A 13,561-nucleotide genomic window follows, 5' to 3' on the forward strand; every position below is an offset into this window, starting at 1 on the left:
GCACATTGAGTATTAAACAACCCATCACCTTGAGAATTCAATAAGTCCCCCACCCATTACTTAATGATAAAGATGATGAAAACATAATACTAGTTTTGAAGGGATCTAGAGATAACTTTATGTAGTTTTACTGACAAGTCTGTTCCATTCTTAATTGTTGATATCAATCATTCAAAAGAAACTAAAAAATAAATTTTGAGGTTTTGAGTTGTAACTCCGTTAAGCACTTTGATTGCACAAAGAGAAGTGCATATCGCTTGCCAAGATTTGTATTACAGAGTAATTCACTGATCTGAGCTTTTGTGATGAGATTGTGAGTGGTTGTTGCAACTTGACCTTTGCACTTTGACCTACCTGGGTCGCCATTCTCCACACTGTGATCACCGTTCATCCTCCGATTCACATCATTCATATGAATGGTAGTGCTACCCTCTCTGTATAATCAATAATCAATAATCAATAATCAATAATCAATAATCAATAGTCAATAATCAATAATCAATAATCAATGGTCAATATATTGATGAACTAGTGGATCCTGTACTTTTTTAGTTACAGTTGGGGCTGTTTTTTCTGAGACTAAATAACTGTGAAGAACTTCAAAGATGTGGTTATGGCAAATACTCACACATTTTATTTCTACACATGTATAAAAGTGAGAGAAACAATTTTTCGGTAGTTGACACTGGGCCCAATTTCGTAAAGTTGTTTAGCAGAAAATACTGCTTAACAAATTTATTAGCAAACGTGAACTATCATACGTGAGCATGCAATAAGCCCAAAGTAATGTCATCCGGAAACAACACAATTGTTTGCATTCACGTTCACCTATTTGCTCACGGAACTTGCAGCTAAACCTCGCTATGGTATCTCCTACTTACATTGCTTCCTCCCCAGGTTGAGGTGAGCCCCGATTGGATCGTAATTCTTCGGCCTCCAAGGCACGTTGCTCCGCTGCAGCTTCTTCATCTTCTAGATCCATCTTGGTCATCTCTTGGGCGTTGGCCAGATTGTCCACAGCGATGGCAAGGAAGACATTGAGTAGGGTGTCTTAATGAGGAGCAAGATAGTTAAGGAACAAGTATGGCTCTGTAAACTAAAAAACCAAGTACAGTTACAGAGAAAGTTACAAGTAGAATTTGAAACTTTGCATGGCGGGAATATAGGGTGCGTATGATTAGCTTCCCTGTGTTGACCCCGCGATACTCATTCAGGTGAGCCCCTGACAAGAGCTAATAGAATGTTCACACTCACCCTCTCTTGGTGACGTCATGCACCTGGGGCCAGCCCCCAAGTGACCCACTCCATAAGCAGGGCACTTGGGGCTACCCGATTGTGTTGGTTTTCCCCTTTTGGGGTTTTTCTCCCACATCTTAAACTGAACATTTCCTCTCGTATCCTACTCCTCCTGTTATTTGCGCTAATTGAACTGTTTGATGTGTGATCAAATAAAAAAATATTGGCTTATATAGCGCACGTATCTACCAAACAAGGTACTCAAGGCGCTAGGTTATTGCAGTGATGCATTCTGAGACCCAATTATTTAGCACCTTATAAGGTTTTACAAGGTGCTGTGTCGCATACAGCAGCCACAGCCAGGAACACTGGGGCGAACCCTTTCTCTTTTCGATAAGTGCACTGGGTTCTTTTACATGCATTACACAACACATGGGACCAACGGCTTTACGCCCCATCTGAAGGCAAAGCAATGGTTAAGTGTCTTGCTCAAGGACACAGTGTCACGGCTGGGGATTTCGAACCCACACTCTGCTGATCAGAAACACCAGAGTTTGAACACGGTGCTCTTAAACACTCGGCCACGACACTTCCACCACGTGTCAGTCTTTGTTTTCTTTCATGCTTGCAATGAAACCTTTAAGATGGAAAAAGGATACAGTTGCCAAATAGCACCAAGACAACAAAGTAGAGAGAGCTAAGCATTCCCTTCTGAACACCGCCCTGGGATTTGATGCCATAGTACATCACTAAATTCCAATCTTCACCAGTCAGAATCTGAAATCAAACAAATCAAGATCATAAAAATCAAAATCAATAATCCCAAGTACAGTCTTTGAAATCAATGATCCCAAATGACCTACTTTTTGTGCATAGGCAGATCTATGAAATTGGCCCAGATTGGAATGATTGAGAAGTAAACACTCAAAGGCAGTGGACACTATTGGTAGTTACTCGAAATAATTATTAGCATAAAACCTTACTTGGCAACAAGTAATGGGTAGAGGTTGATAGTGTAAAACATTGTGAGAAACGGCTCCCTCTGAAGTGGCGTAGTTTTCGAGAGAGAAGTAATTTTCCTTGAATTTGATTTCGAGACCTCAGATTTAGAATTTGAGGTCAAGAAATCATGCATCTGAAAGCACACAACATCTGAAGCGGTTATGTCCACACGCCGTGGAAGAATAATTCATAATTGGAATATACAATCTGGGAAACGCTTCATGGATGAGATGTTTCTCAGATGGAATTTAAAAGAAAACCCTCTCTCTAAAACCGCATTCGTTTGATGGGAATCAGTTCTCAAAATGTTATACATTGTCAACAGCTTCAGGGGCTCTTACCATGCAAGTTTCTATGGTCATTAGTTTGTGGAGTAATTACCAAAGGTGTACTCTCCATTCAAATAGATCATTTTTGGATTTTGTTCTTAAAAGTAATTGGTTATTTTTAGGGTAAAACCAAATTGAATATTCTATCCCCGCTGCAAATTTAACATCTATTAAATTGTTGCAGTACCCGCTGCTAAAACATAGGATATGAACTGCCTCCAGCTACCGGGCAAATCTCGATGGTCTAAAATAATGTTTGACACTGCTCTAGAATTGTAAAGATCGTGGGTTCGACGCCCACCTGAGTAATACGCCTGTGATTTGTTTTCACAAAACTCAGGAAAGTACTGAGTATACAGTATTAACACATCAATGGTTATGGGTAAAAACAAATTGATATTTTAAGGAGTTCTTATTTTTACCTGAAATACCGTCATGAGGGCAATAGGGAAGATGTCAAAATTGCTGGCAGGCTTCGGGCTTTCATGATCGTAGTTGAAGCTTGGGGAAAATAAGACAAATTCAACGTGTCAATTGATCAATTATAACAACTGGTATCCTTGAGAATTCTGTCACTTTGCTTTCACATTTTTGCGAATTGATTGAATATTTTCAGTTGTTTACAGTACACCTTTGTTTGAAATGCCAAAGGGTATGGTTGGTTGGTTGATGATAAATTAGTCTGGTTCTATTGTATTGGCAACACACTCATAAACATAGTAATGAGATACATGGAACCAGACAAAATCATGCAAATGAGTATTGGTTGATTGATGACAAAAATAGTCTGGTTCTAATGCATTGGCCACGCATTCACATACATGTTGATGAGATACAAGGAACCAGACAAAAATATACAAATGAGTATTGGTTGATTGATGACAAAAATAGTCTGGTTCTAATGCATTGGCTACGCACTCACAAACATAGTAATGAGATACAAGGAACCAGACAGAATTATGCAAATGAGACAGAATACTCAGGATAACAGCTGTAGTTTGGTTGAATCATAAAAATAATCATACAAATTTACATTATAAAAATTCTTACAGCTAAAATTGTTCTATACAATTCATACAAAATACTTTTTAACTCATAGGCTACCTTTAAAATGTAATATATGTACTGAAACATAGTTAACACAATCAATGTAGCTTTGACATTTTGAAATAATGTTAAAATTTATTATTAACAGGTGTAAATGCCAATTAGCTGAATATTAATGTCATGTTTATTTTACAATAATTGTTTTGTTTTAAAGATGTTAAAAATTTGCATCAAGGATAAAGAGTATAATTGTTTTGTTTCAATACATACTTGTTTTTTAGTTGATGGCATTTTAATGGTTTAAATTGTTGAAGTCAAATCAATGGACTGATTATCAAATATGTGGTGAATTAATGGATAGGATGTTAAAATTATTCAGATCATGTGTAACGTAATCATCTAGGGTGATGCTAGTGGATTAGATGCGCAAAATGTGTACAAAAATGAACGAACACAATAAGAAATACCAATAAAGTACAATGTAGTTATTTTCAAATGGTATTTCATTATCAGAATTAAGACAAAAAAGAAAAAAAATATCCATGGTTTTCAACAATTTCTAGTTCACCCTAATACAACAGTAAGTGCGTACCTGCTTAAAAACATCAAATTTTATGCTAATACTTTGAAAGCAGGTCATAAAAATGTATTGTATTTTTAAATAATCCAACACATTCTTCCTACCTAATTATTGTGTGCGATGTGTATATAGCTTGGAATAACACCCCCATTACTAAAATGGAACACTCTTATCCACCAAACATAAATTTATACGACTTCAAGTTACATAAAAATTCGGAATATCCCTTAATGGCACATTCTCACATGGTTGTTTTCACAATAGTTTCTTTTGTTCGGAGACATAAGTGGTTGAATGAAAGCATATTCATATGCAAATTTTTCATAAATAATTCTGTTTTTTATTAAACTAGCATTCTTTGCAAATGTTAACATTTTATTACAGATAACGTTCTTGATGCTCATTCTGAAAGTACACAAAACATATCTTTGCATTTTATGTGAACAAAACTTCACACTTTTTGTTTAGCACTTTCCGTAAATATAAAGCCGTTTTTCATTTGTTACAATTGTCATTTTCCCCGACACTTGTCCAAATCTTCTTACACTTGTTACAGATAAATATATTTCTTGACACCTTATTAAATATGTAAATTTTTGTCTTTGGTGAGTCTGAATCAATAAGAAGTTGTTAAGACGTCTCCGTCACCCGAGTGTAGGGTTTAGGTGTCATCGTGAGACATTCTCAAGGCAGCATCCTCCGTTGCCAAGGAGGAAGGGGGCGAGAGTGCATCTTACTAAAACGTGAGAAGGTGTCTTCGAGGTGATATCTTTAATCAAATCTCTTATAATCTTACAATAGAAGATGATCATGAAAAAATTATTTCTCTTTGTGTCCGACCGAGGAAGAGGTGGAGTCGCAAAGGAACTGATTTTTTGGGGGGCATCCTTCAGGCTCCAGCTGTTTCTTTTTCTTTACTTTATTTAAATTGCTCTTTGCTGTATTTTTCAATGTTTTTAACCTAATTAATGTGCATTATTGTATTTTGTCTTTTTATTCCTGAGAAATAAAATAAATATAAATATAAGTGTTACCACAAAATCACGATTTGTTGGGAGAGTTTTTTAAAATGGCTTCCAACCATCTATCTCATAGGATCATTTAAATTTTGTTGAAGGAAACAACGTAAAAGGCAATTGTGAAAGACACGTACAGGAAATGTGGTCTGGCGACGCTGTCCTTGTGATGTGCAAGCCAGGATTTATTAGTGCTTTTTAATTTTGATTGTGGTTCAAGCTTAGAATGGGTACCAGTAGTCTGAGCGCTATAATAACTTGGTTGTATAAGATGGACGATCGTATGGAAAATCCCATTACGGTGTGTTCAATACATAAGCCAGCCATTTCCGCCGTGCCTGATTACAAGTTCTATCTAACAATAGAGCCCATAAATTATTTTCTGATGTCAGTTTGTGCTCCATTGAATTGGTTTTCTTTTTAAAATGAAAACAAGAGAATTATTTTCTTTGACTTTGAGTGCGTTGTAAAAGTGGAATGAATAACTAATTGCATGTTGTTGTATTTTTTTTTTTTCAAGAGCATCTTTGTTCAGAGGTAGAGTGGTTTTGGCTTTTGTTGAGCCATGAACAAGTAATTCTTCTGTAATAAATTTTAATTATAAAATGATAATTAAATTGGTTATTGAGTTCAACTAAGCAATGCTGTTTTCAGATAAATGAATTTGTTTATGTTAATGTGAATTAGAGTTTTGAATTTTGTGTTGAATTAAATCAATTTAAGACAGATTAAAACTGGTAAGTACGAGTATTATACATGTCATCAGGGATCACAGATTCTAAATTAAATTTTCAAATGGCGAGTATTTTTTGCTGAAACTACATGATCTGAGGAAACATTATTTGTTGTACTAATTTTTCTTTTTCCTACCATTTCTTAGTATTTCCTTTAATTTGCTTAGGTTATTATTTGTATAAGCCTGGTTCTTGTGAGTCCTTTTAACCACAAATAAAATATCTACATAATTAGTAAATATTAAATATACTTCTCTAAGCCTATTTCAATAAAAAATATAATGAATATTAACTTGAAGTTTTTCAACTTTCTACAGACGAGTAAAGATTTGATGAATTTGCAAAAAGTGGAAATGTATTAGGATAGTATTTTTTTTAAGCAAAGTGTACAAATGTAAAGATTCTTTGCATCGTGCGTATCGTGAATGAAACAACATGCCATACTCGAGTAAAATGTGAAATTTTGAAATCAGTATCGGCAATGAGATGAGATAATAATATAGAATTTCACAGTTGGTTGTTTTGTTTGGCAATGCACTGCAACTTAAAACACTAGTGATACAAATAATACATCAATGCTTGGTGATGTCAAGAATTGAGTGCAGAAAATCGGCGGCAAATTTACCTTCCACCAAACAGCTGCATTCCAAGAAGAGCAAAGATGAGAATGAAGAGGAAGAGGAGGAACAGCAAACTGACAATGGAGCGCATACTACTCAGGAGGGATACCACCAGGTTTCTTAACGAGGACCAATATCTGGAGGGACGAAATCGGGTTGACGAGGGGGCGACGACGAGGTGGGGCAAGAGGGGCAAGAAATTGACACAGAAAGAGAGAATGAGGTAGGAAGAGGATTGGTGGAAGAGTTGAGAAAACATCAATTAGATGAGATGAGATTGGGTTTGAAGAAATGGAATGAAAGAAGTTTTAAGAGAACACATCAATAAGACGAGATTGAAGACGATAAGGACATGAGATGGGAGGAATTTTAAGAATTGATGTAGAGGGTAGGAATTCAAGAAAGTAAAGAAGATTAAATATCAGCGGAAGATTTTAAGAAAGGTGTAGAGAGTGGAAGGTTTGAGGGAGAAGAGAATAGGTAACAAGGTGGAGATGGGTTTGGATCAGTGGAGAAATGAAGGAAGAGTAGGCAAGGAGGAATGAATGATGTACACAGGACAATCGAGTAGGTACAAGATAATGATTTGAGGACGAGAGAAAAGAAAGGAGTGTGGAATGGGTGAGTTCAGGATACAAAGGGTGAGAAATGGGAGGGAAAAAAACAAAAAAACACAATTAACATTAGTGCTTTGTGCACCATGGTTTCTGTTGCCATGGTATCGTAATTGATGCTGTTGTGGTTGACACTGTCTGACCATGAGGAAGCTGACACTCAGCAGACGAGGCACCTCAGGTGATGATGGTCACACTCTGCATCTTCAAGAAAATTAAACATGTCCTTGGAGGACGGAAGAAGAAGTCTGTGAATCGAGATGGGAGGTTTATCTTTATGTGAACATGCAAGCTGCAAATGTGTGTCACAGTGTGACAGAGGATAAATATTGGGAAAAAGATACAAAACGTTAAGAAAAATAATTTTGAGTCGTGTAATGTCTTGAGAATTTTAGAAGGATTAAAAATGATTGTGTTGAGATGAAAATGAACAGCTTTCTGAATAGAGAAAAATAAAGAAGAGATATTTTCAGTGAATTAGACTTCAAGGGAAGGTACAACAGTCCTGTCAACAAGGTTTTCATTACTTTTTTAATAGATTTTTGGAGATTAGAACAATTTAAATCAATTTCCCCTTGCAATCGTTTCTGCTACTTTCAAACATTTCAATTTTTGTATGAGTTGTTTTTTTGTTTTACTTATTGTTAACTAAAGACTGTTGTACCTTCTCTTTTTCTAGAAACATGTTGCAATGCTGGACAGTCACTCAGCCACTGAAAATAAATAAAAAACACACAAGAATTTGGCAAAGTTGTGGAATCTCCAGAGCTTGGGAAACAAAATGTGAGATGAAAATGACATGAACATATGAGAAAATCTGACGGTCCTAAACTGATTACCAGGAGGCTTACCTAACCTCCAAAGATCGAGTCTTATTTTCAACTGAGCTTCAAAGAACATATATCTTGTTGTCACCAATCACCTACAGTCCTAGACTATGAATCATATAGGGACAACCTATGGCCCTTTTTGAAACCATGGCCTCGGCTCCAGATTCGGCTCAGGCTAGCGGTTTGCTTTGACACTTGGGCATGCTTTGCGTACATGCTCTTGGGTCGATTTAACAAAGAGTTTGGACTAGCCCTAACTTAGGAGTAGTCCTTGGAGATACTAAAAACATATGGCTTGTCCGAACTTAGGACGAGTAACTCATCCTAACTCGAGATAAGACTCGTCTTAACTCTTTGTGAAATCCACCCCAGGGCTTCTGAAGAGAAACGAAGCCTGAAGCCGAATCCAAAGCCAAAGCCATGGATTTGAAACGGACCTACATTATGTGGCTAGCCTTCGCGTTTTTCTACGGGTGTCTGCCATTCTGGCATACTTACGAACCCCCGAAGAGCTGCATGCCGAGTAAGGCAAAGATGACGATAAACAAGAAGAGCAAAAAGACAAGACTGACAATGGAGCGTATACTATGCATCAACGACATGATGAGGTAACGCAATGGAGACCAGTATCTGAGAATGAGGCAGCAGGAAGGAGATAAAAGAATAAACCAAGAGGGAGTTATGGAGCAACCTCTATCCCAAACTACAAGCTAGCGATGTGAATAATTAACCAGGGGAGGGATGCGGGGTTGGTGAAAGTTTGTTCCATGCTTTTGACATGAATGAAACTTGACTTTGCCAAAGGGGGTTGGTTTAGAATTGATATTGGGTGCATGATTTGAATCAGGGGATTTTGTTTTTAGCATACAATACTGTTTGGTATGTACAAGGTTTGAGACTTATCAAAACGTCCAACCCATAGGAAGTCATGCAAAATGAGATGTACAGTACGAGTCACATAGAGTTATATATAAGAACTAGAGGGCGCACTGGTGATGCTTCTTGCACAAACGCGATGGGACCGCAAGGAGACTCGCATGCGCCATTCTGTACGCGCGTTGAATATGAAGTACACGTTGGAGTTTGTGTTTATTGAACGCTACGCGATGCTGTTTTGTCAAATTACAAAATGGGTGCACAAACGCACGCTGTGCGATGCCTGTTTTGTAAACTTAGAAAATGGCCGCCTACGCGCATGCCGAGTCGCGTAAATAGGCCAGTGCACCCTCTAGCTCTCATATATAACTCTATGATAAGTCATCAGTTGCAACTTGAACCAAAGTATTAGTAAAATAATCTATTTTTTTGTTGCAAATTGGCTTTTGATCACGAGCTTGAGAACCTAACACATATTACACATAATAGTATTTAGTTATACCACTTAGCAAGACTGACATATCTGTAACAGCAGTTTGCAAAATAGATAAATTTCAAGATTTTCTCTAAATAATGAATTTGGTTCATTGTCCGACTGTATGATGAATTGATCAGTTTGGATTTTGTGTAAAAAAACGGTTCAAATTCACCTAGAAAAAAAGGACTTTTTAAGCAATTTATTTGACTAAAATAATGTGATGGTGGGCGAGAGGTGGGGGGGGGGTGGTAGAACTAGCTCCTAAATGACATTAGCACACGTAGCTTCTACATTGTTTATATGAAAACTATTCTCCAACAAACGCCACCCTGGGGGGACATGTAAGCGATAAAAAAACAAACAGATTTTGTGTTAGTTTGAGGAAGAAATATTCTGCTAATGCAATGAATTATGAGTTGCTGTTTTGCAAAAAAAAAATTTCCCAAATGAGCGCGTGGGTGCTGAGATGATGAGTTACTGGAAAATAAACACAAATCTGAAGTTAGTACATTTTTAAAATAAACATTTCAATTAAAAGCACATGATAAGTAGCACTATCTGGGACTGTTGGATGATGTTGTCACGGACAATCGTAGATGCGGAGTCATGATCTCCAGGAATCACTTCAGTAGAAAATTGTAATAAATACACAAATAATGAATAGTATTGTCCCAAATGTCAAAAGATTTACAAATTTCAAAGAATACTTTTTTCCACAATAGTTTGCCACAATCGATATACCTCCAATAGCTTTTACTGTCCACAACTTCTATGCTTCCTCATCGAGTAAGTTTGTATGGTTTTTGAGGAATGAACCAATCTCCTGAAAACAAACCCAGGGAAAAGGCCAGAAACCCATCAATCCCCAAACATCATATTTCCTCATGTAGAATTCTATAACCCTCTTTGTTGTTATAATAGAAAGACACTGAAAGTTACTAACCTTGTTACTTTGAATATTCTAAGAAGACGTAAAGCTCGGAGGACACTGAGACCAAAAGATCCACCTTGGAAATTGGTGTAGACGACTTCAAACAAGCTGGCAAGAATAACCTGTAAGGTAAGATGGGTATTGTAAGATGTAGGTGTTTAGAGAGTAGACGATGGGAGGACGGAGTTAAAGATTAGTTGAGGTTGGCCGTAGCACCATGTGAAAATCTTTTGAGAGGCTCTTTTGTTCTGAAAAGAAACAGTGGTTTACAACTCAATGTTTCGTTCAGTTTGCTCTGATGAGCATATTTAGGAGGATGCTAAAATCTTGATAATGTATTACAAGGTTAATTGGCTGATTGCTTGTTTGTTTGTTTGTTTAGATGATCTAGTTGTCAAGGGAACTCGGCAAACCCCCACAAGGGGATTAAAACGAACAGCCAATCTATCTCATACAAACATTTGGTTTAATGTCTTTGATTATAAATAGTACAAATCAAGAAATTGTGATTCAGTAACTAGACACGATACTTAGTTCGGTAGGATTCGAACCCAGTGGCATGCTGATGTGATTGATGTCATTTGAATACTCACCAAGCAGTCAAACTTATTGAAGGCAGACTTGAAGTAGGTTTGAGGGCCAAGACCGTAAATCTTTATCGCCATCTCAGTGATGAAGATACCCAAGAAAACATACTCCGCACGTGCTGTGAAAAAAAAATTAAAAATTGCTTAAGTTGCAGATTACACAGGACAGAACATCAATCTAATTGACCCATTGCATATGACTTCACAGTCTTAAAAAGGAGACAGATCAATAGCTGTTCTCTGTGCGTAAAAACGTGCGCATGACCTCAGCGAACCTTTGCTTAGCATGAAATTTCTTCCTCGATAAAAACAGGATTACCAACAAAATTTACATTTGTTGACTATTGCTTGGTACTTGTATTCAGCTGTTGCTTGACTATCCTGAAAATCACGTGGAAATTTGGTTGAGAAATCCTGTTTTTATCGAGGCAAAATTTCATGCTAAACAAATTTTTCTGCTTAGCAGCTCTATGAAATTGAGCCCTGTTTGGAGGATCAAGCTAGCAGCTAGAATTTGTTCAGGGCAGACAATCTATATTAGCACCCAAGGTATTGGAAGTTGATGAACTTGTTTCCTGAGGTGAAGCTTAGGGAACTAAGTTTGTCAACTTCCAATACTTAAATGAACCATGTTCTATTTGTCTTACTATACCTCATACTGCTCTAATCAAATACCTTCTTTAAAAACTAGATTTATGTATGTCACTGGTTTTCAAGGACTAATTTAGTTGTGTCTGTTTTTGTTTGATTTGTTTTTTTTTGGTGTACTGCGCCTTGGAACACCCAGCAGGGTGGATATCTGCGCATTACAAGTCTTTTTGATTGTAAGTATTAGTTTGGCATTATTGAGCTTAAAAAAACATATATTGACATTTATGCATGTTGTCACCTTAAGCAACGGCCATGTTTGCGAAAGTGTAATACACCTATGTGACAGTTCTAAGAGTGCTTTTGTAAAGTGCAGGCATTGTAAACAACTGCACATGCGATAGTGTACTTATTCTGCGCATTTATCCAGTGTAACTGTTGCACACATGCAAAAGTATACTATGCGTGCGTATTTAACCATTGCATGAATTCTGGCATTTACACTTGTTTTAAAGCATCACATGATGGTGAATAGACCAGTGAGAACTCGGCACTTGATCATGAAAATGTATAAGGTAAAGTAACAGTAGATAATGCTATTTAGCATTTAGTGTAAGCAGTTATAAACTTACTAAGAAAATCATCCAGCCAATCTGGTTGCTCGTAGTGCTCAATGGCCACGCAGACCGTGTTCAGAAACACCAGAATGATGACTAGCCAATAAAACGCCTGCGTTTTGACCATGTGACGTACGGTGAATCGTAATCTCTTCTCTCGTTGCCGTAGCCACAAACACCGCTTCCGTTTCTGCTTGGATTTCTCTGGTTTGTTAGATTTGTGGGAATCGGTTAGTTTGGCTTTATCTATGGGTTACATTAATGCGGTGGTTGATGAAGGGGTTAGATTGGTGGAAATCGTGGTAAGCATGGGAAAATGTTATTTGTGGTTTAAAAAGGTTAAGCACACAAGCGTGACCGGTTTGTTTAAGATTAGTAGGTCAAATCGGGAGAGAAAAAAAAGAAAAAAACTATATTACTAAACATAATCTAGGTAGATATGTATGATGTATTGATAACTACTTACTTACTTGAATTATTGGTTAGATTAGTACATATACACAGTTAAAACACAACTTATGTTTTTGTATGACAACGCTCACACCAAGAAGGGTTACAGGGGAACAAACAAGTTTCCCTAATCGTGAAGGGTTACAGGGGAATAAAACAGTTTCCCTAATCGTGGACACTTGCTTTACATTAGTTGAATTAGTTTCACAAAAAAAGGTTAATGGCCTGATGTTTGGATTCTAGCAGAGTATTTCTCTAAATAAGTCTGTGGATGTTTGTGTTCTGTGTCTTTTTGTGTGTTTTTTGTACAAACAGTACCCAAACCCTTTAGAGATAAATTATCTGTTGTATAATCCATGTGTTTGTTTCAATGTAGTGCACTGAACTAGACTCAGCAACTTAAAGGCAGTGGACACTATCGGTAATTACTCAAAATAATCATTTGCAGAAAACCTTACTTGGTAATGAGTAATGGGGAGAGGTTGATAGTATAAAACATTGTGAGAAACGGCTCCCTCTGAAGTGACGTAGTTGTCGAGAAAGAAGTAATTTTCCACGAATTTTATTTCGAGACATCAAGTTTAGAATTTGAGGTCTCGAAATCAAGCATCTGAAAGCACACAAATTCGTGTGACAAGGGTTTTTTTTCTTTCATTATTATCTCGCAACTTGGATGACCAATTGAGCTCAAATTTTTACAGGATTGTTATTTTATGCATATGTTGAGATACACCAAGTGAGAAGACTTGTCTTTGACAATTACCAATAGTGTCTAGTGTCTTTAAAGTAAGGCAGTGGACACTATTAGTAAAAATAATTATTAGCATAAAACCTTTCTTGGTAACGAGTATTGTGGGAGGTTTATAGTATAACATGGTCTCTGAAATGGCGTAGTTTTCAACAAAGAAGTAATTTTCCAGGAATTTGATTTCGAGACCTCACATTTAGAATTTGAGGTCTCGAAATTTAAGCATCTGAAAGCACACAACTTCGTGTGACAAGGGTGTTTTTTTTCTTTCATTATTA

The 13,561-nt window shown here is 36.8% G+C and overlaps 1 protein-coding gene across 12 annotated transcripts in view; it reads right to left on the reverse strand.

Annotated features, from left to right (window-relative positions):
* LOC117303065 (voltage-dependent P/Q-type calcium channel subunit alpha-1A-like) overlaps positions 1-13,561 on the reverse strand; it is a 126,227-nt gene that overhangs the window by 68,611 nt on the left and 44,055 nt on the right. For 11 of the 12 annotated variants that reach the window (XM_033787128.1, XM_033787125.1, XM_033787122.1 and 8 more), the window contains exons 11-18: positions 12,101-12,331; positions 10,887-10,999; positions 10,306-10,415; positions 6,570-6,701; positions 2,990-3,068; positions 1,896-2,013; positions 882-1,050; positions 355-434 (exon numbers count right to left, since the gene is read on the reverse strand). In XM_033787128.1, coding sequence (XP_033643019.1) covers positions 355-434; positions 882-1,050; positions 1,896-2,013; positions 2,990-3,068; positions 6,570-6,701; positions 10,306-10,415; positions 10,887-10,999; positions 12,101-12,331 — 1,032 coding nt within the window. The remainder of the gene's footprint in view (positions 1-354; positions 435-881; positions 1,051-1,895; positions 2,014-2,989; positions 3,069-6,569; positions 6,702-10,305; positions 10,416-10,886; positions 11,000-12,100; positions 12,332-13,561) is intronic. The other variant, XM_033787129.1, reaches the window with a different exon arrangement.

The sequence above is a fragment of the Asterias rubens genome, chromosome 19 (assembly GCF_902459465.1).
Source record: "Asterias rubens chromosome 19, eAstRub1.3, whole genome shotgun sequence".
NCBI classification, from domain to species: Eukaryota; Metazoa; Echinodermata; class Asteroidea; order Forcipulatida; family Asteriidae; genus Asterias; species Asterias rubens.